This window comes from Octodon degus, unplaced genomic scaffold, assembly GCF_000260255.1.
Source record: "Octodon degus isolate 3935 unplaced genomic scaffold, OctDeg1.0 scaffold00046, whole genome shotgun sequence".
Classification (NCBI taxonomy): domain Eukaryota; kingdom Metazoa; phylum Chordata; class Mammalia; order Rodentia; family Octodontidae; genus Octodon; species Octodon degus.
The window spans coordinates 7,079,964-7,092,900 of record NW_004524622.1 but is presented as its reverse complement, the minus strand read 5'-3'; the positions used below and the strand labels follow the sequence as shown (position 1 = coordinate 7,092,900).

General features: G+C 37.2%; 1 protein-coding gene across 4 annotated transcripts in view; it reads left to right on the top strand.

Annotated features, from left to right (window-relative positions):
• Positions 1–12,937, top strand: part of Herc4 (HECT and RLD domain containing E3 ubiquitin protein ligase 4) — a 119,936-nt gene that overhangs the window by 582 nt on the left and 106,417 nt on the right. For all 4 annotated transcript variants that reach the window (XM_023716151.1, XM_004632038.3, XM_023716150.1 and 1 more), the window contains exons 2-3: positions 831–861; positions 1,305–1,609. In XM_023716151.1, the coding sequence (XP_023571919.1) occupies positions 1,384–1,609 (226 nt within the window). In that variant the 5' untranslated portion in view covers positions 831–861; positions 1,305–1,383. The remainder of the gene's footprint in view (positions 1–830; positions 862–1,304; positions 1,610–12,937) is intronic.

Here is a 12,937-nt window from a genome sequence, read left to right as displayed (position 1 = left end):
AAGGCGCGGCCGCGCTGCGCTCGGCTCCTACCTGTTGCTGGGCCGGGACGCCTCGAGAGCGACTTTACGGGATGGTTAAGCCAGCGCTGAAATCGGGACACTTTCCTATCCGCCCTTTCTCCAAAGCAGAGAAAGAATAAACAAAAAGACAGTGTGGAACTTTCGGGGACTGTTGAGTTCTGATGCCCCGAAAGAATGAAATCGTATTTCTGTTAATGGATGGGCGGCTCTTGCCCGCCGGAATGTAGGAAAATAGGATTTTGAAACTTGCGGAGCGAGGAATGTGGGTGCCTGCGACCGGAATGAGGCTGACTTCCCGTAGAAAGGGTGTTAGTGTGTGTGAAAATCTGTGGCGTTTAGACGAAGTGGATTCTGGTGGCTATTTGTGTCTTTACAAGCGAGGAAATATTCAGTGTACTGGAAAGTTCTACGGATTTCGCCACCCAACTATCAGTGACCCAGCCCCCATCCCTGTTTATAAAACATCAGCAATTCTGGTAGGGTTATTTGTAATTTTTTTTCCCATCTTCAGATAATTGTTCCAGAGGTATAGATAGGCATAATTTGCGCAGGGGAATTTTTCTTAGCCCCATTATCACTCGTAATAGAAAAAATGTTTAGTTTTGGGGGAGAAAGTTGATATTTCAAGTATTTTTTCTATATAATAATAACGAACTTTGATTTAGTTTTTAATAGGTCAGGATGTTACTGTTTTGATGTAAAATACGAATTTTTGGAGGCGATTGTTGTATATGACCTAGTAGTATGAATAATTGGGAAAGATTTGTATTGTGAATTAAAAGTTTTTGTTGGTTTTGTTTCTATTACAGGTAAGACCTACAGTTTTCTGTTGATGTGGAGGTAGGTATCAGGCTTTTTAATACTGTGATTTGAGGGCAATAGCAGGGTTGCCTTTCGGTGGATGGGTGGATACATGATTTTTGGTCCTTAGAAATAAGGATACCTTATTTTCCACTCCCTTGGAAATTATTTAAAGCAAACAAAAACTGACTAATCATCTTTAATATACTTATTTCAGTTAGCTTAATCTGTCACAAAGTCAAATTAATGTTTTGAATTTTGCTAAGAATTATAAAAAATGGTGTATTTACCCAAAACATTTCTCTATATGTTAAACAAATACAACTTACTGACTTTGGAAGGTAAAATACTTTTGTAGCATAAAAATACGCTACATTTAATGTTCAGGGTTTCTAAGCTAGGAGAGTTGAGATAATGTTTCTTATGAAGTCATGCTACTTTTTTTTTTTTTTTTTTTTTTTTTTTTTTGTGTGTCTTCTCAGACTTAGGATACCTCCAACTTTCCAGAGTTTCCAGAAGGGAATTTTGGATTGAAACTGGAAGAGCAAAATAACCACAGCTATGTTGTGCTGGGGAAATGCATCCTTTGGACAATTAGGTTTGGGTGGAATTGATGAAGAAATTGTGCTAGAGCCCAGAAAAAGTGACTTTTTTGTAAATAAAAAGGTGCGTGATGTGGGATGTGGGCTCAGACACACTGTGTTTGTTCTGGATGATGGAACTGTGTACACCTGTGGCTGTAACGATCTGGGGCAGCTGGGTCATGAGAAGTCCAGAAAGAAACCAGGTAAGTGGAGAACTTTTTATTTGTTCTTTCTAATAATTATATCATTTTAAATTTGAAGTGTGACATAATCTCTATAATTTTAAACCTACATTCTTTGTCAAACTTAAAAACAAAGGAAAGGTTAAATACACTCTTGACACTTGCATGCGTAGTACTTTCTTTTTCTTACTGCTCTGGGAAGCCTGATGTGGTGGCATTGTAAAATGATGGAGAAAACCAGCCTGTGGAATATATGTCATCATTAATGTAGAGTGTAGTGTACAGTTACAGAGATCATCCTTAATAATTTCTCCAGGTTGGTTAGATTTTAGATTGCCAATTTATTGTCATGTTTCCATACGTGGGAGCAGAAGAGAACTAAGGTGAAAACTTTGTGCTTTTGTTTACTTGCCTATAATATGTCTTATTATTATTATTATTTTTAAATCCCCATCATACTTTTTTTTTCCTGGTGGAAACAGGGATTGAACTCAGACCCTTGCGCTTGCCAGGGAAGCACTTACTCTACTGAGCCGTCTCCCTGCCCCCCCCCCCACTTGCATTTGGTTTCGTTGTACTTTTTAAAAATTTCTCTGATCTTTTAAATATAGTGCCAGCTACTAAAGGTTGTATAAATTAGTGTCCTGATTTTGAAGTAGGTGCAAAAGCAGAATTTAATTTCTAGGGTAATAATTCTGAAGAATTTGGTTACATTTCATATACTGTTTTCCTGGATGTTTGTACATCGTATATTGTAACATTTAGGAATATTATTGGTACATGTTTTGTTTTCAGTTGCAAGTACTAAAAGTTTCTGTCTTCAAGTGAGATTAAATTTGGGTGAGATTGTGGTTTATTGATTTAGTTTCTTTTAACTTTAGCAAGAATGATAATCTTTGTCTTTTGTTTTCATTTGCTTTTTTGAGACAGGGTCTCACTGTGTAGTTCAGGCTGGTCTAGAATTTGCTCTGCAGCCCAAGCTGGCCTCTAACTGAGCTTGCAGATGTGTGCTACCATGCCCAGCTAAGAATGACACTTTTAAAAGTTTTTTCTGTGGCAGTTACTTTCATTTATCATTTCATCATTTAAGTGGTTTTTATTGTTAGTGTACTTTTGAGAGATTAATGAAGATATAAAATACTCAGGCATTAAATTAAGTGGTTTCATCTTTCATATCATGTCACTACTGTCCCAAGTGTCACTTTTCTAAAGTAGAGTTTAATTCTTTTCTTTGTGGTTAGGTTTTTTTCCCCCCGGTAATTTTATTGAGAAACAAATAGCAATAAGACAGTTTCAAATCTGATTAGTAGGACAGTTTCAATAATTAACACATTGCAGGGGCTGGTGAGATGGCTCAGTGGTCTAAAGCACCTACTTAGAAGAAGCTTAGCAAAGCACAGGGACCGCGGTTCAATCCCCCAGCACCACATGCCAGCCAGCCCTGCCCCCTGGTGGGCTGAGCAGGCCACACACACACACACACACACACACACACACTCACACACAAATAAATAATTAACACATTGCATATTGTTGTGTTGGTGGTTATTCATTGTACAAGATGCAGGCATGATATCCTGTTTACAAATGCTATTAGAACAAATCTTTCTATTCATTGAATTAAGAGAATGTAGTTGTATATCTATATATCCTATTTTGAATATAAAGATACAAAATGGTCCTTCATTTGGAGAGATTTTTTTTTTTTTTTTTTTTTTGTCTTTATGGAACCGGGGATTGAACTCAGGCCCCTGCACTTGCCAGGCAAGCGCTTATTTCACTGAGTCATATCCCTGGCCTGGTCCTTCATTTGAATCCCTTTTTTTTTGTTTAGTTTTGTCAGAGATAGGTATTCCATTGTCATTTAAATATTATAGGTGCGTGAATTCAGCAAAATATTCTAATATATGGACTATGTGTTTCATAGTAGTGAGTTTTCTGCAAGATTGGCAATGTCAGAAGTTGTTGACTTGAGCCTTTTACACCTCAGCATATTAATATGGCTTTACTTTTTATACTTCGTTTTTACACTTTTCTGCTGGATGGTTAAGACCAAGAGAAAGCAAGACCTGTATTACAATGTGGTTAGTTTCTTAATCCCTTCTGCCTTAACTTGTAATTTAGTTTTTTAATAGACAGATAATAGCGATGCTTAATACAGTAAATTTAATTATGGTAGAACTCAAAGTAAATGGTAGTTTTTGTATATTATACATCAGTGAGCATATTTTATAAAACTTCACAAGATTTTCTTAATCTTAGGCTTTAAGGTGATTATGCTGATTTAAATGGTAATTTAGTGATAATGTGTTTCATTATTTTTGCTTTAGTAGCAAAGGGTCATGTACCTTTTTTACTTCATTTGAAATTTCATAGTGCTGGGGCTTCTCTTCCTAATGCATAGCATGCATATTATGTAGCAATAACTGAATATCTAGATCGCTTTAAATTCTGAAAGAATGTAGGGCAAATAGAAAATTCAAAGCTAGCACAGAAATTGCCTATATAGTTGTTATGATCTGTTAAGGTTTACAAATTTTATGTGTTAGTCCACACTTGTTCTGTGTTTTATGAGGGTAGACACTGTGCACTCATAGTATAATGAATGTTTCCCTGCAAACAGCGTCTGACTCCACAGTGAGCTCCTGAGAAATGTAGCTAGCCACTCTGAATCTTCTTGATGCCGTGATAATTACATTGTGACATCTGTATCATTCTGTGAATTCATGCTGGAAGCATTTGATAATACAGAGCTGGGAGGGCCGATTTCTTTATGATAGTTTCAGGATTGCCTCACTGTTGTCCAGGGTCTCTAATGTGATATACATATAAAACATTTTTCTGTGGAGTAGAAAGAAAAACAAAAAAGTGAGCGTTGTCTGAGAAATTTAGCGCCTGAATTGGGTGTGCAGGCACATGTAATGAAACTGGAGAGACCTGAAATTTGACATGATGTGCTGTGTACTTTGACCCCAGGGAATTTAAATGAGAAGTGACATTGTGGGATAGTTAGGATTCTGGGAGGAAACAGAGGTTTAAGTTTGGTTTTTGGCAGTAATCATGTAAAAGCCAGAAGATAGATTTAGAACTAACCTTATTTTATAGAGGAGTAGGAACAAGATCCTTGGGAAAGCATTTTATAATAATTCCTGACTCAGTGATAATTGAAGTTGTATTATGTTAAAGAGGTAGTGAAAAAAAAAAAAAAAAAGGTCAGGGCGCTGTTATTGCTGTGGTAGGGACTTCATCTTTTATTCTCAGTCTTGATTTAACTTGAGTGATGTATTTCAATAGTTTTGTAACTAAAACTTTCTATTTGGAATAATTCTTTAATGTTTTATTATTATTATTATTTTTTGCGGTACTAGGGATTGAACTCAGGATATTTCACTTGTGAGGCAGGCGCTTATTCTATTGAGCTATCTCTTTGGCCCTTCTTTAATGTTTTAAATGTGCTCCTTTCCTAAGACTTTTAAATTTGAGTTTGAGGGCTGGATTAGAAGACAGGAAGTTGGAGCTTGTTGCAATTGTGTTTTTTCTTTAGTGGTGGTACTGGAGATTGAACTGAGGCCCTCATACATGCTAGGCAAATGCTCTACTGTTGAGTTAGATCCTTGCCTCCCTCACTTTCCTTTTTAAAAATATAGTTTGAGACAAGGTCTCATTAAGTTGCCTGGACTAGTCTTGAACTTGGGACTCTCCTGCCTCAGCTTCCCAAGTGGCTGGGTTTACAGGTATGTGTCAACAAGCCCAACTATTTAATTGGTTTTAAAGTCTCTGGTAGTAGAATTGGCCCATTTTATTTCTGTCCTCCCCTTCCCTCCCCTCTCTTCTTTTGAGGAAAGGTCTCACTGTGCAGTTCAGGCTGGCCTTGAAACCAGTATGTTGCCCAGGTGGGCATCTAACTCACAATGATGCTCCTGCCTCAGCTTCCTGAGCGCTAGGATTACAGGTGTGCTCCACCATGCCTAGCCCCCAGTTTTATTTCTAGGACCAAATAATAAAAGGTTCAGAATTTTCAGCTTGTGTCAGAAAGCAAAAGCAAAGGAGATAAGAATTATTTCTTTATATAAATTGACTGTTGACATAACATATTCTGTAGTAAGAATTGAGATAAAAGAATTAGTTGTGTTAAGGATAAATTTTTCTTGAGTCAGAATTATTTACTGAAAGATTTAGCTTTCCAGTGTAGCAAATAGATTTGCCCTTTGGTTTTTTGGGACACTTGTTTACATTTTGAACATTTTTGGGAATGTAAGAAGATCTAACTTTCTTTTGTTATCTATAGGAAGAGTGTAGATTCAGTCTATATTCATCTGTATTTTTGTGAATATGTTTTTATTATCACACTACTAGCTCTTTTGAATTTGCTAAGAATGAATGTGTATTTCACTTTCATGTTTTTGTTACATAAAAACTTAAAAACTTTTTTAAAGTTAGGATCTCAATTTCTTAATAACGAACAAGCAAATACATTTTCAGTAAGTTATCATAGTCCATTTAAATAGCAAGGGTTCCTCCACCTTTGGTATTGAATGCAGGACTTCACACTTGCTAGGCAAACACTGTGCCACTGAGCTATAGACATAACGCATAGCCCACTCCCTTTAGAATTTTTTTTTTTTTTTTTAAATTTTGAGACAAAGCCTTACTAAATTGCTAAGTTATCCAGGCTAGGCTAGACCTTGCTATCCTGCTTCAGCATCCCCCAGTCCTAGAATAACTTGCTAAGCTTATTAGTTGTCCAGGCTGGCGTCAATTTTGTGATCCTTGTTTCAGCCTCCATGAATGCTAGTTACAGGCGTGTGCCACATGCTTGGCCTAGTATGTATTTGTTTCTTTACTCAGTATATATCCATGCATATGTATAATTTGATTGATGACTACTGTCCAAAGTGTGTGTTTTGTGTGTCTATTTTCATTTGTTTCATGTTAGAAATAGTATTAAACTTATCATTGCAATATTAAAATAATTTGGTATCTAGTTTTATTAAGAGGAACTGTTTGAATAGATTTTTGAGTTTCAAAGTTCTTGCAAGTAGAGTATCTCATTTAATCCTCACAGCAGTCTTTGTATGCTAGCAGGGGCAGCTTCTTTTTCTCTTGTGGTACCTGGGATCGAACTCAGGACCTTGTGCTGGTGAGGCAGGTGCTTATGCTGCCGCAAAAGGGCAGTTTTTATGTTGCTCATTTTAGATGAGGAAACTGAAATGAAGAGATGGAGACCAAGGTTGCTAGGCTGGCAGGCATTCAAACACCACAAAACTTTTTATCCTGTCATTTTGAGAACATGAAAGAATATTTGTCCACCGAGGAGAAAACTAGTTGTCATCAGTATTCTAATGTAATTCTGAGGGCTCAGAAAAGCTTTTAAAAATTTGTATTTTGTAACTAAGATTGTAGAATTAGGATGCTGTGTTTTATATTCCTTCTCCTACCCCTTGTTCATAAACTTGAAGAGTCATTTTCAGAGCTACATATGATTGAGTTCTCTTTTCAAGATGTAATGTTGTTGCCTGGCGTGGAGGCGCACACCTGTACTCCCAGCTTCTGTGGAGGCTGAGCCAAGATCAAGATTGAGCTTGATTAACAAATTAAAGACCATCCTGGACAACATAGTGAAATCCCATCTTCAAAACAAAAACCCTAAAATCAAAATTAAAAACAAATGTATTATTGTTTTACCACAAATTAAAATTGAATATATATAGTATATTCTCCTTTTTAAAATTTCTATGTATTTATACAGGGTCTCACTACACAGATCATACTTGTAGTGATTCTCCTGTTTTCAGCCTCCCAAACCCTGGGACTACAGGCGAGCGTTACCATGCCCAGTCTTAGTCTCAGTCACTGGCTCAGTGTACCCTGGGGGCGGGACCAGCACAATACACCAGGGATCGTACCCTGGTCTCTGCATCTGCCTAAGCAGGCACTTTAATCTGCTGAGCTATCTGGCTGGTCCTATACCATATTCTTAAGTGTAGGACTAAGTTGATTAACAAAGTCAGCACTAGGTAAAATTTTAGTAGTATGTTGAAATTTATTGTATATATTCGCTTTTATGGCTACATAGCAATAGTTAACTTGCTTCATTTTCTGCCATGTTCTCTTTGTTCACAAAACTTAAATCTGTAAATGAACTCCTTAAAATATATGTAGTTGGTATTTAAAGAGTAGTATAGAAAATATATTTATAAGTGGAAATTATTTACAAGAGAATAAATTCCAGATTATCCCACAGAATTCTTACTGAATCGAAGGCTATAACACCAAAGAAGCTCCCTATGGGTTTTGTTTTTTTTTTTTTTTTTAATTTTTTTTAAATTTTGTTTCTTTTTTGTGTGTGTGGTACCAGGGATAGAACTGGGACCTTGCACTTGCCAGGCAGGGGCTTAATGCTGCTGAGCTACATCGCTAGCTCTGCTTGCTATGTCTTGTAACTTAATTCTCATAATCCCAGATATGGATGCTAAGAAGACTTGAAAAAAGTAATTGAGTCAGACCAAAGGCCTAAAATTGGTCTTTCCTCTGAGAAAGATCAGTGCCCAAGGCAGGTGTTGAATGTAGGGAAAATTGTGCTGTTGTTAGAGAGATGTGTAATGATACTCTGCTTTGTATAGGACCCTACATCTGAGGAATTGCAAGAGCATTACACAATAACTCATGATTCCTTTCAAAGAATTATCCTTATCTTAGGGGATAAATATATGGAGAAATGGCAGCACAAGTTGGTAAATAACTTGCTAAAACAGCAAGAAACTGGTGCATGGTTATAAATTCAATATGAAAGTTTTAAGTCTACCAGTCTCCTACCTTATTCACTAAATTGTGCTCATGTTTAGAACTATAATTATCTTCTGAAATAGAGCAAATATTGATGCATAGGTACTTTGCTTTGCTGTTTTATTCATAGCCTATTGGAAACGGTGCTTCACTGAATGACTGTTCTGGTATCCATGGGTGCTTCATTTTAGCCCTGTGCATGGCCCGTAGTAATAGTCTCATGCACGGTGGCTTTGGTAATTAACTTTGGAGCTTGGGTTGTATTGTGTCAGAGTTGTCATGTAGTTACGTTCGTCTCCGAGGTGCATTGGTTTGGTGATGTTTTACAAAACTTATAATTCATACAGAAAGTACTAATAGCAGTAGATGCCAAGTTTGAGCAGTCTACCAGAGAGCAGCTTCTTTAAAAGGGTTCTTCTGTGTTTGGTGTGTGGATTTGTCACTCTCTTGTTTCCAGGACAAAATCCCAGAAACCCCCTGTTGGGGGGGGGGTTAATTGGCTCCAGTGCGACAGTGTGGGTAGAAGCCTTGGGGGAGGAGAGCTGCTCCTCCTGGGGCAGCCTGGAAGCAGAGAGAGGATCAAGGATAAGAAGACACTTCTCTCTCCAGGTCCTGTCCCAGTACCTGCCTCTAGCCGGGCCCACCTGGCAGCAGTTAGCGACAACTCCACTGAGTCAATCAATGGTTGAGTCCACTACTGAGTGTCATACCCTTAGGGTCCACGTACCAGGCTTGGAATTATTAGATCTAACCTGTAATGGTGCAAAAGTTATACATGATTGGAAGTGTGCTGCACTTTAAAACAAAACAAAACTAGTAGGTATGGGATAGATTGCAGTTTTAGAGTCTGGGCAGTTACCAAGGGTTCTTGTTGTGAATGACATCCTCGTCAGTAATGGTGAACCTTTTAGAGCTTATAGTCCTAACAAATAGGCTACTGTAGCACATATGCTATAGGTTTGCCACCACTAGCCTAGGTAGTGTAGTTTTCCATTACCTCCTTAGGAATTTCTTAAAGACTGTTAGTGTTCCATGGTATAGATCCCATAAATGTAGCACTATTGTTAAAATTCATTCTCATAAATCCCATGTGTTTTTAAAATTGCTGTGAGGAAATAAAAGTTGGTTGTTCTCTAAACTACAAAGCAAGGGCTGGCCAAATAGCTCAGCGGATTAAAGCACCTGCAAACAAGCACAGGGGTCGGGGGTTCAATCCCCAGGCCTGCCGTGGTGGCACTCGCCTATAATCCCAGCTCTTGGGAAGCTGTAAACAGGAGAATCACTGTGAGTCCGACATAGTAGTGAGACCATGAACACCCTGTAGACCCTTCCCTAAAATATATTTAAAAAAAAAACAAAACCCTACAAAGCATAGTTGAGGGCTGGGGATGTAGCTTAGTGGTAGAGCACTTGTGTGTACAAGGCCCTAGGTGCAATCCCCAGCACTGCAAAACAAAGAAAAAGAAAGCAAGCAAGCAAGCAAGCACGCACGCATGCACAGTAGGTAGTTGCAATATATATTAAAATCAATTTAATAGAAAAGATGAACTCAGTCTTGTTTTAAGGGTTTATTTGGGTTAAAGTTGTTGCAGTTTGTAGAAAAATGAGTAGAGGTTATAAGAAACCCTGTTTATTGGTCCATGATTTATCTTGGGCTTCCCTAGACTTGTTTTTCCATGACGATGGAATTAAAACGGCATAATTAATCATAATAATTTGTGATAGTTACTTTACATGTCTACCCTCACCTCCACACAGACAAGCACAACAACCCTTTGCTGTGTGTATTGAATGTACACAAATTTTGGTGTTACTTTGGTAAAGGGGAAACTTCTTGGATTTAAAATTCTCTAAATTAGTATTTTGTTTTGTTTTTGTTTTCATTTCTAACATGGCTGAATTTCAGTTTAGCTTTTCATGGCCATGAAGAAAAACCTCTAGAATCCTTTAGTATTTTTCACCAATTATTTAAAATAATTCTAATATTATTTGAAGCTATCTTAATTATTTTTGGGTAAGTAAAAATACTTGAGAGTATTTTCCCAAAAGTAACATAATTATAGTTTTGCAATGCTGGATTGAACCTAGGGCCTAGTGCTTGCTGGAAAAGTGTGGTTTCACTTGCTTTTATCCCTAGCCCACTTCTCTCAATGTCCAGGTTTAGCTGCATGTTTTTCCTTTGCTTCATCATACAATTCTGAAATATGTTTTCATTTTTCACAGTTTTTTTTTTTTTTTTTTCTAGCTATACAAACTGTGTTTGTAGTATGAAATGTGGAAGCTGGGCACTATGGCAGCTCAGCTATCATAGCAGCACTTTGGAAAGCTATGGTTGGAGGATTCTAAATTTAAGTCCCTCCTGGCATCTTAGTAAGATCCTGTTTCAAAATAAAAAGCGATGGGGATATACCTCAATACAAAGGCCCTGAATTAGGTCCCTAATAGAATGATACAAAAAAAGAAACCCAAAATACTGGATGTGGTGTGCACATCTGTAATCCTGGCACTTGAAGGACTGAGGCAGGAGGATCTCTGTGAGTGCCATGCCAGCCTATTGACTTTATGTCCCCCCCCCAAAAAAAAAGTAAAGAACTATCAATTAGAATCTCATCATAGGTACTTTTACCGTTAGGAACCGTTTTGTACTCATTTTCAGTTTGCTTGCTTGCTTGCTTGCTTTCTTTCTTAAAATGTATTTGGTACAGGGCCTCACTATGCAGCTCAGGCTCTAGATCCTCCTGTTTTCATCCTGCCCAGTGCTGAGATGATAGGTGTGTGCCACCACACCCATACTCAGCAGCCACTCAGCATGCCCCCGGGGCTGGGAGTCCCTGTGCTGTACTCATCTTGATTGCATACTGGACTGTGTTCTTGTATCACAGATCTTCTTTTCAGTACTGAGTACATTTTCTCATATTTTAAAATATTAAAGAGCATTATAAAGAATTTAATTTTTTTTTTTTTTTCTTGTGGAACCGGAGATTGAACTCAGACCCTTGCACTTGCCAGGGAAGCGCTTATTCCACTGCGCCATCTCCCCGGCCCCTTAATATTCTTTTTGATGTACCAAAATTTATTTAAATATTATATATGTTGTAGCTTATTTCTAGATTAATGCTGCCATGAATACATACATCAATTGAGGTGTTTTTTTTTTTTTTTTTTTTTTGAACTGGCAGTTGAACTCAGGCCCTTGCACATGCTAGAGAAGAAGCGCTTATTCTACTGAGCCATCTCCTTGGCCACCATCATCAATTGAGTTTTTATTCTGCATTTTAATTTATTTCTTTAGCAAAAAGAATGTCTTTAATTTTAGCAGATCTAGAAGGAATGATAACTGAATTTATTTTAAAATACTAAGCACAAGGCCAGGCATGGTGGGACACGCTGCCTGTAATCCCAGCATTCAGGAGCCTGAGGCAGGCAGATTGTTGTGAGTTTGAGACTAGCTTGGGCTACAAAGTGAACTCAAAGCCAGCCTGAACTGTATAGTGACACCCTGTCTCAAAAAGACAAAAAAAAAACCCCACAAAAAAATAAAAACAAGCAAAAAACCACAACCAACCAAAAAAAGTAAGGACAGTTGTAATTGAGTTTACAAAGTTGATATGATCAAAACAAGATACATTGTAAACAAGTTTTTTTTTAAAGAATACAAAATTATAAACACCAAAACATTAGGAATTATACGAAACTACATTAAAGTAATAGGAATTCAACAATGGTTGTTGTATTGCAACATAATATTCAGATTATTTGTTTAGGTTTCCAGATATAAACCTGCAAAATTGGTTTTAAAAAAGTTATAAGAAATTACAAAGAAAAAAAATTTTAAGGAGTAACTGTTCCTTTCAGCAGAAATCAGCAGTATAATCATCGAAACTATCCTGCATGTGTATATGAATGTATTTTTTCCCCTTTCTTTTGTCCTTTTCTTCATCCCAATTTTTTCTTCCCATTGAACCCATTCTTTCCCTTTCGCAGTATCTATTATACCTTTCAAATTTTATTTACTGTGTCAGGTTCTCACTAGTAAGACAATATGTTTGCACATGCAGGTCTGATTTATTTCATTTCCCAGTACAGTCTCAAGTTGCATCCATTTACCTCTAAAAGATGCAAATTTATCTTTTTTATAGCTGAGTAATATTCCATCGTGTAAAAAATACATTTTTTGACCGTTTCTCGTTAATGGGCATTTGGGTTGTTTCCAAGATTGGGCTATGACAAATTGTACTGCTATAAACATGTGTACACATATATCTCTGTGGTATGATGCTTTCAGTTCTTTTGGAAAAATACCTGGGCAGGGAATTCCTAGCTTGAACGGGACCTCCAGTCCTAGCTTTTTGAGGAATTTTCACAGTGGTTGTACCAGTGTACACTCCTACCAACAGTGGAGAAGGGTTTCTTTTTCCCCACAGCCACTCCATCATTTGTCATTCGTTGACTTCTTGTTGAGAACCATTCTTTCTGGCTTAAGGTGGAATTTCAGCATTGTGTAAAATAAAGTTTTAAAGATAATTGGTCAGATTTTTTTTTTTAAACATTTATTTATTTATT